This window comes from Rhamphochromis longiceps, linkage group LG9 (assembly GCF_057381845.1).
Source record: "Rhamphochromis longiceps isolate RC_006_pf linkage group LG9, R_longiceps_female_GT1.1, whole genome shotgun sequence".
In the NCBI taxonomy this organism is placed as follows: Eukaryota; Metazoa; Chordata; class Actinopteri; order Cichliformes; family Cichlidae; genus Rhamphochromis; species Rhamphochromis longiceps.
The window spans coordinates 26528511-26547791 of record NC_140565.1 but is presented as its reverse complement, the minus strand read 5'-3'; the positions used below and the strand labels follow the sequence as shown (position 1 = coordinate 26547791).

Below are 19281 nucleotides of genomic sequence, written 5' to 3'. Positions count from 1 at the left end.
CTGGCAAAACAAACAGTAAAGTATTTTCAATAACGGCATGATTTATTACAACACTGTCAAAGGATCATTTTCATTAGATTAGTCAACACTGACAGATCGATTTGTGCTATAATGCAAGTGCAATCTACAGTTTCACAGGATAAATGCTAAAAAGTTAAATTCATCTAAATAGTTTACAGGCTTTAATTACTTGCACTTTTCCTTTTATTTTGATATCATTTTACTCTGTTGTGCTGTATTGATGCTGCATTCGCACCATCTTAAAAGGTCTTAACGATCACAGTTTCCTCCATTTGTGGCCTAAGATTGAGTTTCTTCCCCGATGCGATCAGTCAAGAGTCACGAGAACTTAAGACTGTGCCACTAAAAATGGTCATAACCACATATATACACACAAATCACCAGGTCTTTATTTATAGGTCAGAATGTGAGTTTAAGTATGTGCCCGTCTTTTTCAGTGTGGCATATTTTCATGCTCAATTTACCGACATTACCTTTGCTTCGTTCTCGTCTTCGTTTAGCAAATGTAAGCATTACAAAAAATTAGTCATTTTATTTAAAAAGATAAGAAGATTACCGTCAAAATTTTGCTCATACTGCAGACGTTCAAAATCTTTAACTCCTTATGTTGTACATCGGTTAACAAATGTCTTTTGTTATTTAATAGTCTTTTTCACCAAAATGTAGCCAATTAGAACAGCTATAAATGTTGGTTTAATTCACTCCCATTAAAGAAAATGTGAATACTGTGTAGTTTTCTTCAAACAAACAAAAAAATAAATAAAAAAATCCACCATTGTGAAAATAATGAGAGCAGAGCTGAAACAAAAATAAAGAATCACAAAAATCACATATTCATCGTAATAATCTAATATATTTTCTTTCATTTAAGCTCAGTTTGTCTCTGCTGCATCATGTGCTGATTATTTGCGCTGGTTTCTCTCCTCTGCTCTTTGTTTCACTGTGAGCAGAGCAGCAAAGAACAGGAAGCCATGTCACTGAGTTGATAATGACACTGCAGACTCACCACCACCCAAAAGTATTGGCATAAAAGCGTTTATGTAACATCTACTTACCCTGGAAGCTTTAAGATACATTATTATATTCACTAGGTTCTTTCTCCCCTTTCTCTGACCTGTAACTCTTCCAGTAATTCTATGGCTCATCAATTTTGCCTTTAAATGAAATACGTAAAAGTTAATATCTTTATTTGGTCAAGTTTCTCTCCTCTGCTCTCTGTTTCACCATGCAAGCAGAGGAGAGGTACGTCATCACCTCTAATAGAAAGTGTTGACCAAAATAGTAGCCAAGAGCCATCTTTGAGTTTCTTCAGGTGTCTTTCTTGATAAATTACTTTGTTTTTCCATCATGTCCCATCTTTCCATATCTAACACTTACTCATGAAAAACTTGATGTAACTATGATTGAATCAGACATCTATCGCAGGTAAATGAGAGAGGCTTTACTCTCTCTTGCTGTATTTTCAGTGCCTCTGGGTGAATTGCGTGAAATCAAATTATGCAATGGAGACTGAATTTAAGGAGAACGCATCCAAAAACACATACACCCTTTCTTCCTGTCCTCCCTCTCTATTCGGGGTATCACAGAGAGGTTCTCAATGCGAGGCACCGCTTTCTTCCACCGGACAAACAAAGCACTCCCTGTTCGCAGCCTCTTAGCAGCCACTTCACACGCAGCACAAGGTGGAAGCCCCGCTAGCTACTCTATTCTCCCTTTAGACCTTCCGCCTGAATACTGCAAAGAGATTGTAAATGGCAATGACAGCAGGGAAGGTGACACGCCAACAAACACCCAGAGGAACACATTGAAACATTTATGTAAGTTGTACTGCAGCAGGACACTGATATCCACTGAATAACAACAAGTAATTTGGGTACGATCAAATGTAGCAGAGACTAAATTATTACAAAATGTTGTAAATATAAAGACATCACATTTATGTTTTCTGATCCGCTACAAATGAGCCGAGCTTCATCTTCTGTGTCCACCTGCTTCATATCGAGCCTGCAGAAAGCACAATATTTTGTCTGACAGGATGGTCACACTGTCGATTGAGTCAAAAACAAGTCATAATTTCTTGCTGTGCCTTGGCAGAGACAGCACAAACTACAAGTTGGTCGCTGGCCAGTCATAGCTTGGCATTTCTCAAGACTCATGATGAAGAAGGGACCAAGTACTGGAAACAAGAAGGCCAACAGATAAGGGCACAGACAGCTGTCTCGAGTTTGGAAAAAGAAAGAAACGGGAAAAATGAAGCAGGGATTGCCTGATTTCTTCTTTGGACTCCTATTGTACGACATCACAAACACATGGTGGAAATTTTTACAACACATAAAAGAACTTTCATGTGCCATACGGAGCACCCTACAGTTTTCTAATTTGGCAAAACAGAACCCATTAGTCACTCGTATGCACCCCAGCACAAAGGTAAACAACATGAATGTGCTATATTCCAGACGGAGAGATGCCATCACAAAGCAGACACACCCTGACCAGAGTGAATCCCTCCTAACTGTGGGCAAACCAAAGAAAGCTGCCATGACGCCAGCACACGTCTCACCACAGGCACTGACTGTACTCTGAGGCATCTCTAGCTTTGAGCAGGAACTGGTACAGGCTTATGATACTGACAAAAATTGATTATAGGGAGAATTATAGGACTCATCCAGCGCACGCAACAGCGTGTTCATCATATTTCAGAGGCAAATGAGGAAATTTCCCCCGCAAGTTACAGGCTTTCCTCTCCATTAACCATTCAGCAGAATGCAACAGTGGCCTTTAGGGCTTCCGCTAATCTCATATCCATGAGCTGTGAGGGCATCACGATAATGATCCACCTCTGAACACGACAGCAGAGAGCTATAACAAACCCACAGCGTGCAGAGCTCACACAGCCCTCCCTTTTTGTTATTAAAAACAGAGATACGCTTCATAATGGCTAACTCATTAAGACCTCTGCTCTCACTTATTCATAAAAACAACCAGGCAGAGAAGAAGGCGTAATGAATGAAAAGGATATTAAGCACTGTGGCGTATGTTTGGCAACAAGACAAAGCTGCTAAATCCTTTACATTTCCAGAGACCAATTATATATATATATTAAAAAAAAAAAAAAAAGGCAGCAGAGTGTTATTCCTGTAGCTACAAAGGCTGTCAGCTGGGGAAAATAATAGTTTGAAGTAGATATGCACCAACTGGTCACTGGCTTTTCAGCTAATTAGCCTTGACCTCTGACCAGCCTTCCTATCATAATAATAGAGTACTGTGTAAAAACTTTGGCCTGCTGATCATCTCTTATTTTGCTTCCAAAGAGTCACGCTTTTGTGAAACTTTATTGCTCAATGATTTTGAGCAACAGTTCCCCGGGCTTTCTTAAGGTTTTTCAACAGGGAGATTCCCAAAGAGCTATTAGCTAAAACATCAAATCTTGGTATGATGTGCAGTGTGTCGTTCAAGAGTTTGACAAAAAGAGCAAAAATAGCACTACCAGTAGCACTACTAGCACTACCAAAAATAGATGGCTCCATGAAGGCTGCAGAAACAAGCATAACCACCTGACCAGAGTACTGTAAAACATGCCAACTGGCTAACATAAGCCACACTCATCAAATTAATTTAGCTTTTGGAATAAGTGCAATGCATCTATCTGCCATTTAAAATCAATTTCATTTACATAACAATGTGATATTAAATGGTTTTACGTTGCTTTTGAGTACACACCTTTGATTTCTACCACTGTGGTCAGAGTTGGCCATTTTCTTCGACACTGGATGTAGGCGTTAGTCTGACATTTATTCTCAAATTCAAGTGATTAGGAAATAAGTTCCTTTAAAATTAGAAGCTTTACAAGAAGGTACAACATGTTGGGTAAGTCACATTTACAATGTGAATTCTGTCCAGTAACATGGAGCACTTTATTCCAACATCTATCCAAGTGTGTGATTAAATGAAAAAAAAGGTATAATCAGGTGTAGCTGTGGAAAATATTTTTATTGTTCAATTTTTTATAAACAATGCAAATTTATATTTCTTAGAAAGCAAAATCAGAATCAGCCAAGGAAAGTGGCATTTGGTGCATCAATGCTCTTTTGGTGCTCTTGCTTTATTATTATAATTTTTTTTTTAAAATAAATGATAAAGATATAAAGATAAAGATAAATATAAAGATAAGCATAATGAGGGGAAACCTGGCTGTCAGCTGACCTAAAGTGACACTATTTAGTCATCTTAGAGGCTTCTCCATGGCTACACACTGTGCACAACATTGAGTTTAAATATAGCAAAGGAAGTCTGGAATTTCCCACGACAAGATACGAGACCATGGAAACAAAGTCAAATAGTGTAAACTAAGCGGAGTGTTTAGTGCACGGCCTTCTTTGCTGATCTGAAACAACGTGTCGAGCTGTCTTTCAAATATTTTTTAGATGTAGCTCAGGGGGTTGTCATGGAGACTGAGGCAGGCAGTGGTGTCACAGTGACCTTGGTATCAGCTGAAGGCTGTTTGTCAGGATACTGACTCAAAACTTAGTAAAAGTAAATTTGTCTTTTTGGGAGTCTCTCTCCGCTTTCTTTGCTCATCATCAGTCATCGTCTGTTCCTTTCCCTCACAAACCCTCCGGCGTCGCAAATGATCTTTTCCACCACCAGACTAAAAATGTGACCTTCAGGACGTCTTGTTATCAAGAAAAAGCAGGGAAAACTAAATCAAAGGAACTAGAGCCTCCAGTCGTCATCCAACCACTCCAAGTATAGTCATTTTAACACAAATTTTGGCGTGCTCAGGGTGTGGTGAATCTCTCCCAGTTCTAATCTATGAGATGCCACATGGCTGGAGTTCTTTGTTTGATTTGTCTGAGCTCTTAATGCCTTCATTGGATGAGCGGCTGGATTTACCTGCACATGGCAAAACCCTCACCCTGCAGAGAGGAACGGCTACAGGAGTGAGCTACTGTATGTGTTAGCAATGTGGTTAAAGTCATTTAACAAAAGCGTTTAACAGTTAGGCTGCTAAAATACTGAACACTATCAATAAGTAAAAGAGTGAGCTACTTACTCTCAAGTATAAAATCAATATAATTTTAAAAGTCTCTGATCAATTGAACCACATTCATAATGAACTACATAATGCAATTTCAGGTTGATATTTTCCCAGAGAAAAACTTCCATCATCTCTTTTTTCCCCTCATGTCAGTCCTGAGGATACAAACCTCGTGTTTGCAAAAGCTTTATTGGAACTGGCACTGAACAAAAGTGACCAGGGGCTTCGTATCGAAGGCTCCGGTCGCACAGGCCTAGAGGCTGCAATCGCCTGGCAACCATCGGTTGCTAAAACTGAGTATTTGCCATCAGTTGTAGGTTGCTGGCAGTTGCTGTGAAATTGCTTGCTCAAGCCAAACTTGCTCTGACCTACAGATCTGCCAATGACCCACTGGTAACCACTAGGGAAAAACATGTATTGCTCAACATGTTGGTGAGTGGTTGTGGGTACGTTGCTGGCATTTCTTTGGCGAGTAAAGTGCAGTCACCGGCTCTTTGTGTGGAAGACACCGGCTTGTCTGCAAACACTTGCAAACGACTTGCTAAGTAGTAAAGAAACCGAAGAGGACGGAGAACATTTGTTTTCAAACTTTTACATTTCAGCTGTAAAGTATGTGATGCAAAGTTTTGCGTACTTTAAAAAGCACATCTAGGACAGGATTCATTTTGCTTGGGCAATAAACAGCGTGATGTGTGGCTTTGTTTCTTGCAACATGCCCGTTTCTACACAAGCTAAAATCTAAAAAACAAATAAAGTAAACAGCATTAAATAGACTTCTGACAGTTTGTGACTGACAGAAAAGTTTTTCTTTAAATAGGCGACAGAATAAAGCTTTCAAATGCTGTTATTTTAGCTTATTTATTTAAAAAAACAAAAGTAATATGCTGTGGATGAATGGATTACAACCAGCTATGACAAATCTAACCCTGTGTTTTGAGGATGTCGATGGCTGTTGGGGGAACTGTTTCATCATTTTTATGCTTCTCAACCACGCTGACATAAAATAAAAACAAGCAGACCACCAGTCAGGACTTGAGTAAGACTGATAAACCAATAAAGGGAACCATGGATGCTACCGTTTCATGCTGTGACTTAAAATAACCGAGTCTGTGTGAAAGTGAGAGGAGAAGTGGAAAGCGTGGGGCAGCGATCTTCACAGCTGCTTGGTCTGTGGCCAGGAGTTTCTGTGTGTATTTCTGACCTGAGAGATGTGGTTGATGGAAGACTCCATGCGCCGCAGCTGCGAGGCCTGGATGTCCAGCAGCTGCAGCACATTGTTGGCTAAGGCATTAATCTGGTAGGCCACGCTAGCCAGGGACTGGGTGGTGTAGGCTTTGGTTTCCTCCAGAGCTTTCCTCTTGTCCTGGGCCTGTGCACAGAAATAAAAATGTCAGTTACTATTAAAATTGACATAACATCCACCTTTTAACCTCATCTACAAGTCAGGTTTGTGCTGGCTTCAGGCCAAAAACACTGCAAAGACCATTTTCTCTCCAACTCTCAGTTCTGAGATACCACACTGTAACGGATCCTGAAGCCACCATTCAAGAGCAAAATATCCGCTTTTCTAAACTGCTTCACAGAACTGAACCTGACAGATTCAACACAATAATTCATTCGTATTATCAATAATAAAGCACAGCGTTGATAGCAACAGTTCAAGATCAGATAACAGCCACACCTCTGCTAATTCACATCTAGTTTAAGTAGGAAACTTTGCAACGTTATCTTACGTGCAGTTTTATTGTCCCCTTCTGTCTTCTCTTGTTTCTATTAATCTAGTTTTTCCTTTTTATATTTTTTTGTTTGCACCCTTTTAAAAAGCTTTCCAATTATTCTGTTTGGCTCTCCATGTGAATTTACAACATGAATACTCTTCTTTTTATCTATCCAATCACTTTTTTAAAAAGGTGCTACACAATTAAAGTACATTTTTATATATCATCATGTCAAAAAACACCTAGTATCATATTTTTTGGTATAATCAAGCATGTCTGTGTGGCCTATAACCGGCCCACTCGACATATATGAAGCTAAACATTTACATGTATGCAGCAATGTATTCAGTAACAATTTAACGACATGTTGTTCAGCCACCTCCCTTCAGACGGGCATAGCTCCAAGCTGATGAGCTGTTGTGTTTGATCTCTGTGGGCTCTTCCCTACACTGCTCTCAGTCACCAAGTCCAAAGAGCACTGCCTGGAGGGTAAACGCTGGGCTTTGATAACAGGGTGCTGTAATAGAAGACAGGTGGTGGCAGCAGTGGGTGAGGTGATGATAGCTAATGGTAGCATTAAGGGGGCAAAACAGGGGGGAAAAAAAATTTGACCATATGAAGACAAGAGAGGTGACAGTGCAAAAGAAAACAAACGATCAACGCAACTAATACACAAACTGTCCATATGGCTGGCTAAAAGCTCCTGACCAGGAGAGCTGCAGCACCGGCTTTTCCACGGCCGGTGTTTCTTTTAGCGGGAATCAAAGCGGCAGATGTGTTGGGTGATAACAGCCTCAGGAAGCAGGAAAGATTCCTCCAGAGGGTTCAGTGCAAAAGGCCATCTGTTGAAATCACACACTCGTTCATGCGTGCACGCAGACACCTACCACTGACGCCGCAATATGCAATGTGGTGCGTGGATTAACAGCTGGAGGGAAACAGATGAAACAACAACTGCAAACAAACAAACAAACAAACAAACAAACCAGCCTTTACATCCATGATAGCAATTTCCAAATTGCAAGAGGATGCAGATTTTTGCTGTATAAACAGATTAGTGAACAGCTCGTGCTTAGCTGTGCAGAACTGCTGGCCTACATATAACGCCACAAGTTAGTTTAAAATAAATAAATAAACACGGCCCCGAAGAGACGTTGTGCAAGATCCATTCATTATAGATATACAGACTGCAAATGCAAATATGTTGTTTGCAATGCTGTTATAACTAAAAAAAACTGCATGATTATGTTGTTTTTGTTAATGCACTGCAGCTGTGAACAGCACAGACAACCAGGCCCATTGATGTTTCGGATCACAAACGCTCAAGTGTGATGTGTAAACTCTACTGTCTCCATTTCTGTCAGACATACAAATTCATTCAAGGTTGCCAAAGCTTAAATCCAAAGAAAAGAAAACAACGTGATGCTGTTTGGGCTGCATTCTCAAACGGCTGCAGTGCAGAACGCTCCAAAACATGCACGATCGCCCGTCCTGCTGACTCAAAGTTTCCCGCGGTGTTAAGTACAGAACATGTAAGCTGATGACAGCACAAATTAACCAGTCTGTATCACTTTGAAATTGAAGGTGCAAGGCCAGGACTTAAAATTAGTGCACCACAGGCTGCCCTTCGCTGCTGTTTCCTCTCCTTTGAGACGCAGCCGCTACAACGACTTGTGCGTCAAGAAAGCTGACATGACGAAGCAAATAGGCCAGGCTGATCTTTCCTGGTTTACACGAAGGTAAATGTTTTACCTGCACATTAATCAAAAACTGACACTCTCAGTGAGCTGCACAGCCCGCTTTTCAGCTATTTCACTATATATTTCCCAAATAGTTAAATAACAGATCCCTCTTTGCCCTCTATTCTTCTTTTTCTGAACAGAATGATTCACTCTGCATTAGCTGCCAGAGCCGTGATATGAGGTCAGCGGTGGGTGCCGGGAGGACAGATGCAACACTTGATTGCATCGCCACTGGCGGCAATCTTAGATCCTCCTGCTCTAGTTACATCCCTGGCATCCCTAGTCCCTTTGCTGGTTCACGCATCAAATCCTCAAAACCAACCAGATTTGTTGTCCAATTACCCAGCAATCTGCACATTTCTTCAAAAAAAAGACAATGGGAGAGATGTAGTAGATCCTAAAAAATTAGAACAAACAGCGCTTTAGCAGACAAGGAACAAAGGGTGTGCACAATCAGCTCAAAACAACAGCACCGGCAAGCTGAGTACACTCTTCCACGGCAGGGAGATGCAGAGAATGAGGTGGGCTCTGAGAGAGCTTTAGCGCTCCTGGGGCACTTTATCTCATATTTCTGAGCTGAGTAATGACTGAGTGAAAGAGACTATGGAATATCCAGGCAGCAGCAGACAGGCTGTCAGCACCTGAGCTGGGTTTATAAGGGGAGTAGAGAGGAATGCGCGGGCTGACTACGCACAATAAATATGTAGCTGGGAGCTGGGGCAAGCGAGATAATCAACCACCACCCTGACAGCATAAAACACAAACACACAGAGTGACAATTCTTCAAAAACCCAAAATAATTGAATGCTGCACGTACTCAAGCTGAAAAAACTCACAAAAAGATAAAGGAGTGGCAGTCACAAGAAAGGCTTTCCTGTTTTCTGCAGGGTTTTTTGAAGCTCTTGGAAGGATAGACACTCTTCATCTCACCCATCCAGTCTGGCAAGATAACGGCCACTGAAGCGCAATCGAGTTTCTGGGTTTTTTTTTCTTAAACAAGACGCCTCCATGTCAGGCTCTGCTGGCTGCATTAAGTGCCGTAAAAAGGAAAAACTCCTCGGGGTCAGACGGGTTCCTGCTTCCGTTCCGCCCAAAAGCAGTAGCAGAAGTAGGAAATGGACAAAATGAGTATTCCTCCTGATGATCTAACACGACTAAAAGAGGACTCAAGGAACTGAGACCAAATGTCTGTTTCACTGAATCATCCAGAAATTAGGAACATGACAAAAAAAAAAAAAAAAAAAAAAAAAAAAAAAAAAACAACCCACAAAGGGTTCAGTGGTGGGATACATTTGTTGGTGTTGCAGCAAATGCTAGAACTTGCATAAACATTTCTGCTTCTTTTGATTTACACAGCTGACAAACCCATCTGGGTTAATGCGCTCTCACTTGTTCACAAGTGTGCTCAGCACACACACACAAAAAAATTAATCCCACACACTTTCAGGAATGTTTGGAATTCCGCAACATATCATACATCCTCAAGAGCTGCTGAGGGGTTTCGCCATGAACCACAAGTGTGGGGGATGAGCTCGCAGAAGCCAAAAACAAACACAATGGGACAGAAGTACAGAGCTTTTTTTTCCTTATCTATAATCTTCAGACTGAACATGAGGAAAAACTAATCCTAGATATTAGGCCTGACAACTCCTGCAACTTTGTCTAAAGGAAGAAAACCTTAGCAGGGATCAATCCTCTTCCCAAAGCAGTACTGTGCTGAGCTGAAAGAATGAGCCTAAATCCAGCTGGAAGGTTGTAGAGCTCACATGGCACTTTGCTGCCCAGTGATGTATCGACCGCTGATTACTGCAGACTGGACGGGGCAAGATAAGTGAGGCAGCCGAGAGCTAGTGAGCCGTTGTATTGATGTGCGGAAGGTGGAGCCCATGAACGAGAGACACGTTTAAGATCTGACCACGTGTTACCAAAGCTATTACCTGATCAATTAGTTCCCTCTGCCATCGTGCAGCGATATATTACAGCTCAAACGGAAGGCAAAACTGTGATAGCAATCTGAGACCGAATGTAACTATGTCAGTACCACTAAAGTTAAAGGAAGACTGTCGTTTCCAGTTTGCTTCTGCTGTGATTTATCTTTGGTGGTGTCCGTCTGTACTGGGACTTCCCCACGCTTCCATCATATTTGCTAAGTAGATCAGCTGATATGGCTGAACTGTGGTTGAGCTTTACTTTGCAGCTAGCTTAAGACAATACCTTGCTTTCTGCTTCTTACCAGTCTAGTAACATGCATTTCAAGGCAATTACAGTCGTTGCTTTACATATGATGGAAATAAAGGTACTTTCGGTGCAGCAGGTATCTGACACAACCATGAAAGGACTTCACTCTGAACTAAAACCCCGGCTGACAAATGTGAGATTTTCTTGAACTGACTAGGTTTTCTGTTTGACTTCCTTGTTCTAAAGTTACATTGGAAACAATTTGCTGGTCACTTTGTTCCCTAGTTGACATTTACTGCTCTGGGTGCTGGTTACTGCCAATGTATTTACCACCCCCTCATATGTCAATCGACAGTATTCTTCCCTGTGGTTGGTAGTTGCTTCAGTTGCTTGGCTAAAATTTTTCGATGGTATCTTGTTGCCACATTGCTGCAAATTGCTTTCTGTGTGGACAACGCTAACAGTTAATCAATATATCTCCAAGTTATTATTATTCCCAATTTACCAGTTACGAATGAGAAAATCCAAACTTCATAGGGCGTTCAATTCGCTACCATACACCTCTAAGAAAACCCATCAGATATTTATATTGGAGAGGCTGCTACCACTAACTTTGGGGTATTTGTACTTTAAAAACTGACTTCAGAAATGATCAAGTATCAGTCTGGGAGCCCATCAACTGATCTCCTATTTTAGCCTCTCAGAGGAACAGCTAATTTCTTGGGGTTTTCAAAAGTTACCCAAGCAAGATGTCCTGTTCCATCTGTTATTCCCATTGGTTTACAAATGAAGACCTTTTTTTTTAAAGAGATAATAAAAAGATAAATTAATAGAATGACTGTACACCTGTATGCAACCAAACACGATCGGTCAACAGAACTACAAACGGACTACAAACAGAAACCAGAAAGATACCAGAACCACAAATCTTGTCCCTTGCCTACAGATTCTCCATACTCCTATAAAAACATGTTTATGGGAAAACGTCCGTTTTCTAAATGCTCTCTGCTTAAATCTGTGCCAATTAATAAGTCAGTTTATCACAGAACTGTTGAAGCTTTACTTTGTTTTATAAAGCCTAAATGTTTAAGAAGGTGCTAAGTGTTGAATTAACAATTTTCCGTATACATTATTATATCCACTCCTTGAGATGATTAAACTAAGAACGACCTACCTGCCGAGAGAGGATGGTGAAAGTGACTCTGGAACGTGTGAGGAATAAAGAAAACCTGCACATGAAACAACTTCAGTCCCTCCTTTTACAAGGTCTCGGCTCTCTAAAATTAAAAATTAAAAAATAAATAAATAAATAACACTGCAGCACGATAAGTGAATTCATAATTCCTTCTCCTCCCTCAAAGGGGCAGATGGAGGCTGACTGAAAGGCCATAAGGTCTACCTGACCTTGAAAATCTGCCAGCACGCTATTAGAAATTCCTTCAGTGTGTCAGGGAAGAGACACAAAGGGGAAGTTTGCACATGAAGGAAACTCATTAACCTTTATTGAGAGACTTGGTAATTGCTTCATCTGGCAGAAAGCACAAAGTGCTTAACTGATAAACAAGCAAAAAAAAAAAAAACAACACTACAAGTTGGGAAAGGCTTTACTCCTTATGAATCCAACTGTAAGCCGAAACAGTACCATCAGAATGAATCCAACTGTCCAAAACTCCCACACTGTAACAGATCAGTTCAACAGTCTGGATCAAACCAACCCCATCAGCTGAGGGGGAGGAGTGACAGGTGGTCAAAAGGATGAATGGGTCTGGCTGGTAGGCTCAGAGCCGCTAGGCCTCTCCGTGCTGCAAGAAAAACCAGGCCACTCCACAGAGAGCAGGAGAGAGGGAGAGGCAGAGAGAAAGGACAGGAAATGAGGACTCAAAGTAACCCAGAGAGGCAAAGCTATGTTAAAAAACAAAAACAAAACACAAACCTATATTTATCACCTTTAGGCAAGACTGGCCCTCTTCCAAGAGAAAAACTTTCACGAATTCTCCTGGGAAAAGCAGCACAGGACAGGTACACCAAGGTTATATGACCGGGATTGTCAAACTACTGATCGATGGCCAGGCCTCGCCTCTTACATGTGATGCTGCCAGCATCGATCACAAGCTCATATTTTAAAACAACTCATTCAGGAGCAGCCCGCACTTCCTTTTTTCCTTTTTTAAAGAAAAAGTGGGCATCGTGCTGCCTCAGCACAAAAAAAAAAAAACAAAAAAAAAAAAACACTTTCTTGCAAGACAGAATTTACTCTGACTTATGACCTCCTGGTTTTCTACATAACACTTCCATTTCCCCTTTTTTCTTTTTTTCCCGTTGTAAACATCTCACTATACAGCGCTGCCACACATCGCTGTGATTTCATCAGGAATTTGGACCAAGTTGCAGGCAAGACCTTTCTAAGGAATTCCCAATTATCAGTGTAGTAAAGGCGTGTGCATTGCTGGTATTCAGATAGTGGAAACATTCAGATTCAGAAGACTTTATTTATCCTCGAGGGGCAATTGAGAGACTGACCTTGCCGACCATACATACAATACACAATGGCCCTGTATGGTGGCTTCAGGAGTGTCAGAAAAGCATCCATTCAAAATACATTAAGTGCCACAAACACCTTTCCTTGTTTGGAAATGACTGGACAATGACCGCTGAAAATTTTAAAGATTTATTGACTATAAATGTAGAGATTAAATGATGAGAGAGTTAAATATGATCGGCAGGACTGACTATCTGTCCTGGTGTACCACTCCTTTTGCCCTATGACAGCTGAGATCTGGCTTAAAGAAGGCCTTTAAACAGTGACTATGCACATAAGCATGACTTGTTCACATACAGTTAACACAGAGTCTGTGTTACCTTACTTAACAGAAATCTGTCGGTTTTACTGCACTTTTTGAACATTTGACAAACAAAAGTGGATTTTATCCTTAAGTAAAAAAAACTGACGGGCACAATATTTTATGCTGAAAAAAAACAACAACAAAAAACTCTGAACTTTCGTTGGACGAACTCTTAAGACATTTGATGGATACCTGCCCAAAGACCAAGAAAAAAGGAACAAGGATAAGCTGCTGTTAACGTTTTTACCACAATCTGGGTGGTACTCATGTTTGCTTGAAAACCTTTATTGGTTTTAACCACTTTGTCACTATTAGTTTAAAGATTAAATATTTATTAAGTTTAGATAAGCTTTAGTTTTACATTTTTAGCTTTCAGCAGAATTATCCAGACAGTAAGCAGCTGCCTTTAGGGCCACAAATAGCATTAAATGTATATGCAGTAGTGCTCCCCAAGATCCTGTTAACCATGATATACACATAAGAAACCGATCAATTATAGTTATTAGCTCTAATTTCAGTTTAGTTTCCATTCGGTTAGTTTCCAAAGTGGGTTTTGGTCATTTCCGTTTAGTTTTGGTTTTAAATCACCATGATGTGGGTGGTGTTTGTCAGTGGAAAATAGACATTACAATACAAATATATCTCCTCATGCTGTAGAGGAATCTTAGCTTCCTGATCCTTGTTGGTTTGGCAAATTTAAACACACCGTCGAAAAGTAAAAATAATAATAATTCTTGTTCAAGTAAAAAATTGTTTCAGCTAGTTTTAGTCTTTTTCATCAGTCCAGCTGTTTTTATTTTCTTTACACATACTTTTAGTTTTTAGCTTCTTTTTAATAACCTTTATTAGAAATTCCTAAATACATTTATCTGAAAAGATGAAATCAGAGCATGTTTGGCTTTTGTTGCTTGAAAAATAACTCAGCTGACTAATTCATTTTTATGATGTTGTTTCCTGAGCTCTATAGATAACAAATACAGCCTAAGCATGACTATTAAAGCCTGAATTGTGTCATTACTGTGCTGACAACCCTCTCAGTGCGTCCTCTAGCCAACATGGCCAGGTGGCCCACTTTGCATACGGCAGAAGCGTCCTTTTCGCAGAGGTTACACAAACATGGCTCTGATTTGCATGAATGAAAAAGGGTTTTGAAAACAGCTAAATATTCCAAGTTTTCTAATCAAAAGATCAATCAGAATAAACTGAACTGAGGTATGTTAATGCGAATCTTGTCTTGTTTTTAGAGGCACTTCCTGACACACACAGAAAAGGCATTTCCAGGGAGTCGGTCTTCAGAGTCAGCAGGGCAAACAGGAAGCATAACTCTGACCCATCAGTGTGTCATATGCCACGCACGCACAGCTCGAAACGCGCTCTCAGACCAACAAAAGTCACTATCAAGTTGGAAAAGTGGGGCAGAGATCTGTCCTTGGTTAAACAGAGCTCTCACCATCTGCTTCAGCCCGCTGAGCTGCACTATAGTCCGCATAACCCCAAAGTCCCGATGACACAAGCACAGAGAGAAAGAAGCAGGGATGGAAATGTGAAGGAGGAGTGCAGAAAAGACGGGCCGATTCAAGCTGAGGCATGTTGATATGCGCGTGTTTTCGAGTGTGTGCGTTTCTATCAGACACAGAGAGCAGGAGAGAGTGTCTGCAGCAGACAGAAAGGGCTTATGAAAAGTGCACTCGCTTCACAGAGAGCTGGCGACGTGTGCTGAAAAGCTTAAAAATCCCTCTTTTTTTTTTGACGTCAGCGCTTCAAACAAGGTGCTCGACTAAAATACAGAGGCAGGATCAGACGCACGCCGCAGAACTTTTTGTACAGTTTAGTTAAAGTCTGAACTAAATTTACATCAAATACTGAGCTGCGGCCCGTCAGCATCATCCACTCCTGCTGCACCTTTTATGTACAGCCACGCACACATAAAGACATCAGAAGGCAGCCGCTGAGATGTTCTTGCGAGTTTTCAGCTCATTAGTTTGGAGGGGGTTGAGTCCTATGACACCATTTCGGGAGCATCTTCTAAAAATCTACACGGCAAAAAAAAAAAAAAAGCATGCGTTATCAAGCTCAATCTACAAGTAATTTTTGAGAAAGTAGAAGAAGAAAAGCCTATTTTACTAGTTTTAATGTGATGAAATCTGATGAAATCGGCCTGGTTCTAGTCCCCAAATGCACTAACTGCAAGTCACTTTGGACAAAGCACAAACAAACTGAGCAATTCATTTAAGGCAGCAAAAACGACGGAAAAGAATAAATAAAGAGAATCAGCTGATCGTCGAGTTTCTTTTTCTACATACAGATATAAATTTATCTGTGTCGCACCAGCTTAAATAACTTCAGAGCTCAACACAAAAAAGCAAACCCATCTCGACCACAAGATCTGAGTGCGAGCGTTTAAAACGAGGCATGCTGATAAAAATGAACTTACAGCAGACAAACTATGATTTAAGTGACTATTTTAATTTTAAAGTTTGTCAGTATTGCTTCACTGTGGGAAATCACATTGAGACCTCTCGTTCTACAACTGGCTGTAGCACAGAAAATCCCATAACAAGGAAATTCCCACGTTTAGTTCCACAGCACTGCTTTTCACAGGAAACATAAAGAAAACGAAAACTCTCAACTTTGTGGCAAAAGTGGCAAGAAAAGCTGCTTGACGGCCTCAAAAATGAGACAAAGTAGTCAAAGCTTTGCCCTGCAGCATTTGTGCAGGCACCCTGCCGCAGGGCAAAGTTGCCTAATCTTGCGAGGACAAGGAAGAAAACAAAATTACAGGGAGTCCTTGGGGAGTACAGCTGGAGAGGACACACCCTCTTTAGCTGATATGGGTGGGTTGTCTTCCTGCTGAGAAAAAAAAATGTGGGCTCTCTTTTCACTGCAAATGTTTGCCTGTCACATTGGTGCTCTGTCTTTTTTAGCAGCGGCTCACCACATTTGCTAGTGCCCTAAAAAAAGCAAAGCCATTGGTGGTTATTAGACTTTGTAATGAAGTTGCAGCATGGTAATCACGTCACATCACATCCTGGCCCACATTTATTCTAGAAAAAACAGCACGCAGACACAGTAATACTCCCTGTATTAGGTTACAGTAAATTAGCTGCCTTGTTATGAAAAAGAAACCTAGCAGAAATTAAAGCATGAATAATCTGAATGAGGGATTTCAAAAAAAAAAAAAATCAATACTGCCAACCTTTATTGACCAACTAACAAGGACTTTATAGTCTTCTCTGCTTCACAACCCAGCTCCAAGCCAACTATATTATCCTGAACAAGCTGCTTTCTGCACATTCTATGATTTTACAGTACATTTAACAGTTTAGAAGTAATGCAGCAACAATAAACATCAGAGCATTTGCACTAAGTGCTCGCAAGTCCATAATGTAGACAGTATAGCATCACTTTAACGTCCCTGAAGTATACCAGTGGGGGGCTTAAACTGTTTTTGTGGTATTAAATGGTGAGTTTATTGACCTTAAGGAATGTAAAGGGCTGCTACGTTCATGTGGACTTGTAGTTATACTGTGGCTTTCACTTTAACGCACGTAAACCCAACTCACTACTAAAGCAACGAAACTGGTGTAACTTTGTCCTCGAAATAAAACTATTTTTTAGGATAGGGTGTAACATAATCAATGGCCTGCCTTAAAAAAAACCACACACACACACACACACACACACGGGCCTTCCTTATCAGCAGTGACAGTGGAGGCAGTTTAGAAGCGAGCCAGTGTACTACTAATTTTTTTGTTAAAAAAGAAAAAGTAGACACACCCTCTGTGTAAACGGAATGAATGTGATCAATGGTGCGGGGCAGACGGGGGCTCTTTAAAACGTCCCACGGCCGTAAAAGCCCCGTGGGTAAAGTGTTATCACAGCTCCGAGCTTTTAGGGATCATTTGACGAGCCAGTCCACTTCTTTATCCACGTTTCCTGTCCCAACAACCATTCAGTCCGGAGCTTTCCGCGACAAAAGGCGGACCACAGATACAACAACCCTGTGGCTCACTCACTTACCTGGACATAATTGTTCTCGCAGTAGTCTGCTACTCTCGTCAGGTTTTGGTAACTCTCCACGAGCGCTCTTTTACCGGCCGGAATCTCTTCCTCTAACAACATTTGTAGCTCTGCCATCTTAACATCTCTCCGCAGAGCCTCCCTTCCCTCTCTGCCTTTCCTTTGATTGAAACAGCCACCAGCCCAGCTCTGCCTCAAAAAAAAAACAAAAAAAAAACCTTTGCCTGCTATTGTGGGATTCCTGCCTGCCCTCGCTTTGGCTTAACGTCAAAGCGAAGATCGTGTGTACTAATGAGGAGGATCACTACATCCGCAATATTGTGTACGAACATTTTACTCTCGATTTTATTTCATTTTAATTCAGCACAAGGAACAGGAGAAACAAGTGTATTTGAGAGTATTTGAGATATATTAGGAAAACATTTGTAGAAAAAAAAGCCAAATTGATAATTTACAGTGAATATATGTATTTGACCAGTTTTACTTAGAAATTTTAATTCACTTTGGATGAAAATGGTAATTTTGGAATAAAGAAAGTAATTTTAGGTGAGTTATTATTTTATTTTTTGAAGGAAATGGTGCAGAATAAAACGTTATCTTACTGCAGTATATTCTACAATATTCTAAATGGCAACATTTTTATAACAACAGAGAAAATGCTACATTTTTAAAATTAATAGAACATTTTTAGACATTTTAAATTCATTGTTGTGACAGTACTGAGCAAAATTTTGACCCAGCCTTCATTTCTAGATATTTTTCCTGGAAAATGTCAAACATGTTATTGAAACATGAGCGAACATACATCCGAAATATAGCATGAAAGACAGAACCAGTTTGTACAATTATAATACGCTTGATTGTCTTCTTTTGAATGTCTTTTTGATGAGTCCAGTCTCTTTCGGGGTTTTATCTTCTTTCTTTTTTTTAAGGACAAGACTTCCAGACACTGTTTATCTGCTGTTGATCGCTTTTTAGGCCTAGCACCTCTTCTTTTGTCTTCCACTTGTCCTCAATTTTTAAGGGTGCACTGCACACTGTGCTGAGTTTTTAGGTTTTTGGTTCAAAAATTCTATTTATGCCTGTCAAACTGTGTTATCTTTGGGATTTTTTAGATGAGACTAAAAGTAAAACAAGTGCCTAAAGACACTATTTAAATTTAAAAATTGGTTCTTTACCGGTTTGTCTGTTATTCATTCATTTTCATTTCATTCATTCATTTATTTGTTCATTTCAGGCACAACAAAAATACATATATTGAACATAAAGTGCACAAAAAGTTATGCATAGATACAACAGTGGGTCCTCTCTTGAGTTGGGCTTCTTTCCTTATGCTTAAATGATGCACAGGTCAGTTTTATAAGGGGTTTAATGAACAGGAAAAAAAATCCTCAGCAGCCCATACCCAAAGAAAAACTTAGAAAGAATTCAGAAAGCCTGGGGAACTTTTGCTCAAGAGCACTTAAAAATAATAATACAAGAACATCTGGCTACTTGAAAGCAAAATATAAAGAATTTTGATTTGATTTGAAGAAAATATTTATTTTATATATGTTTTAAGCATACCTCTAGCCCTGAGTTCATACTGAACCACAGATACAGAAAGATACATACCTATACAGATGTGGGAATATATATTAGCAGGGTATTTATATGTAATGTGTATATGTAATGTAAGTCCACTTTACATCAGAATGTATGTCGCGAGGTGTGGACGAGGA

At 40.2% G+C, this 19281-nt stretch overlaps 1 protein-coding gene across 6 annotated transcripts in view; it reads right to left on the bottom strand.

The window, feature by feature from the left end:
* The window catches only part of abi1a (abl-interactor 1a), a 49940-nt gene extending 32175 nt beyond the window's left edge, over positions 1 to 17765 (bottom strand). For 4 of the 6 annotated variants that reach the window (XM_085419078.1, XM_085419075.1, XM_085419073.1 and 1 more), the window contains exons 1-2: positions 17561 to 17763; positions 6261 to 6428 (exon numbers count right to left, since the gene is read on the bottom strand). In XM_085419078.1, the coding sequence (XP_085275204.1) occupies positions 6261 to 6428; positions 17561 to 17677 (285 nt within the window). In that variant the 5' untranslated portion in view covers positions 17678 to 17763. Of the gene's footprint in view, positions 1 to 6260; positions 6429 to 17560 lie in introns of all 6 variants that reach the window. The other 2 variants (XM_085419074.1, XM_085419072.1) reach the window with 2 other exon arrangements.
* Positions 17766 to 19281: the final 1516 nt, after the last annotated feature.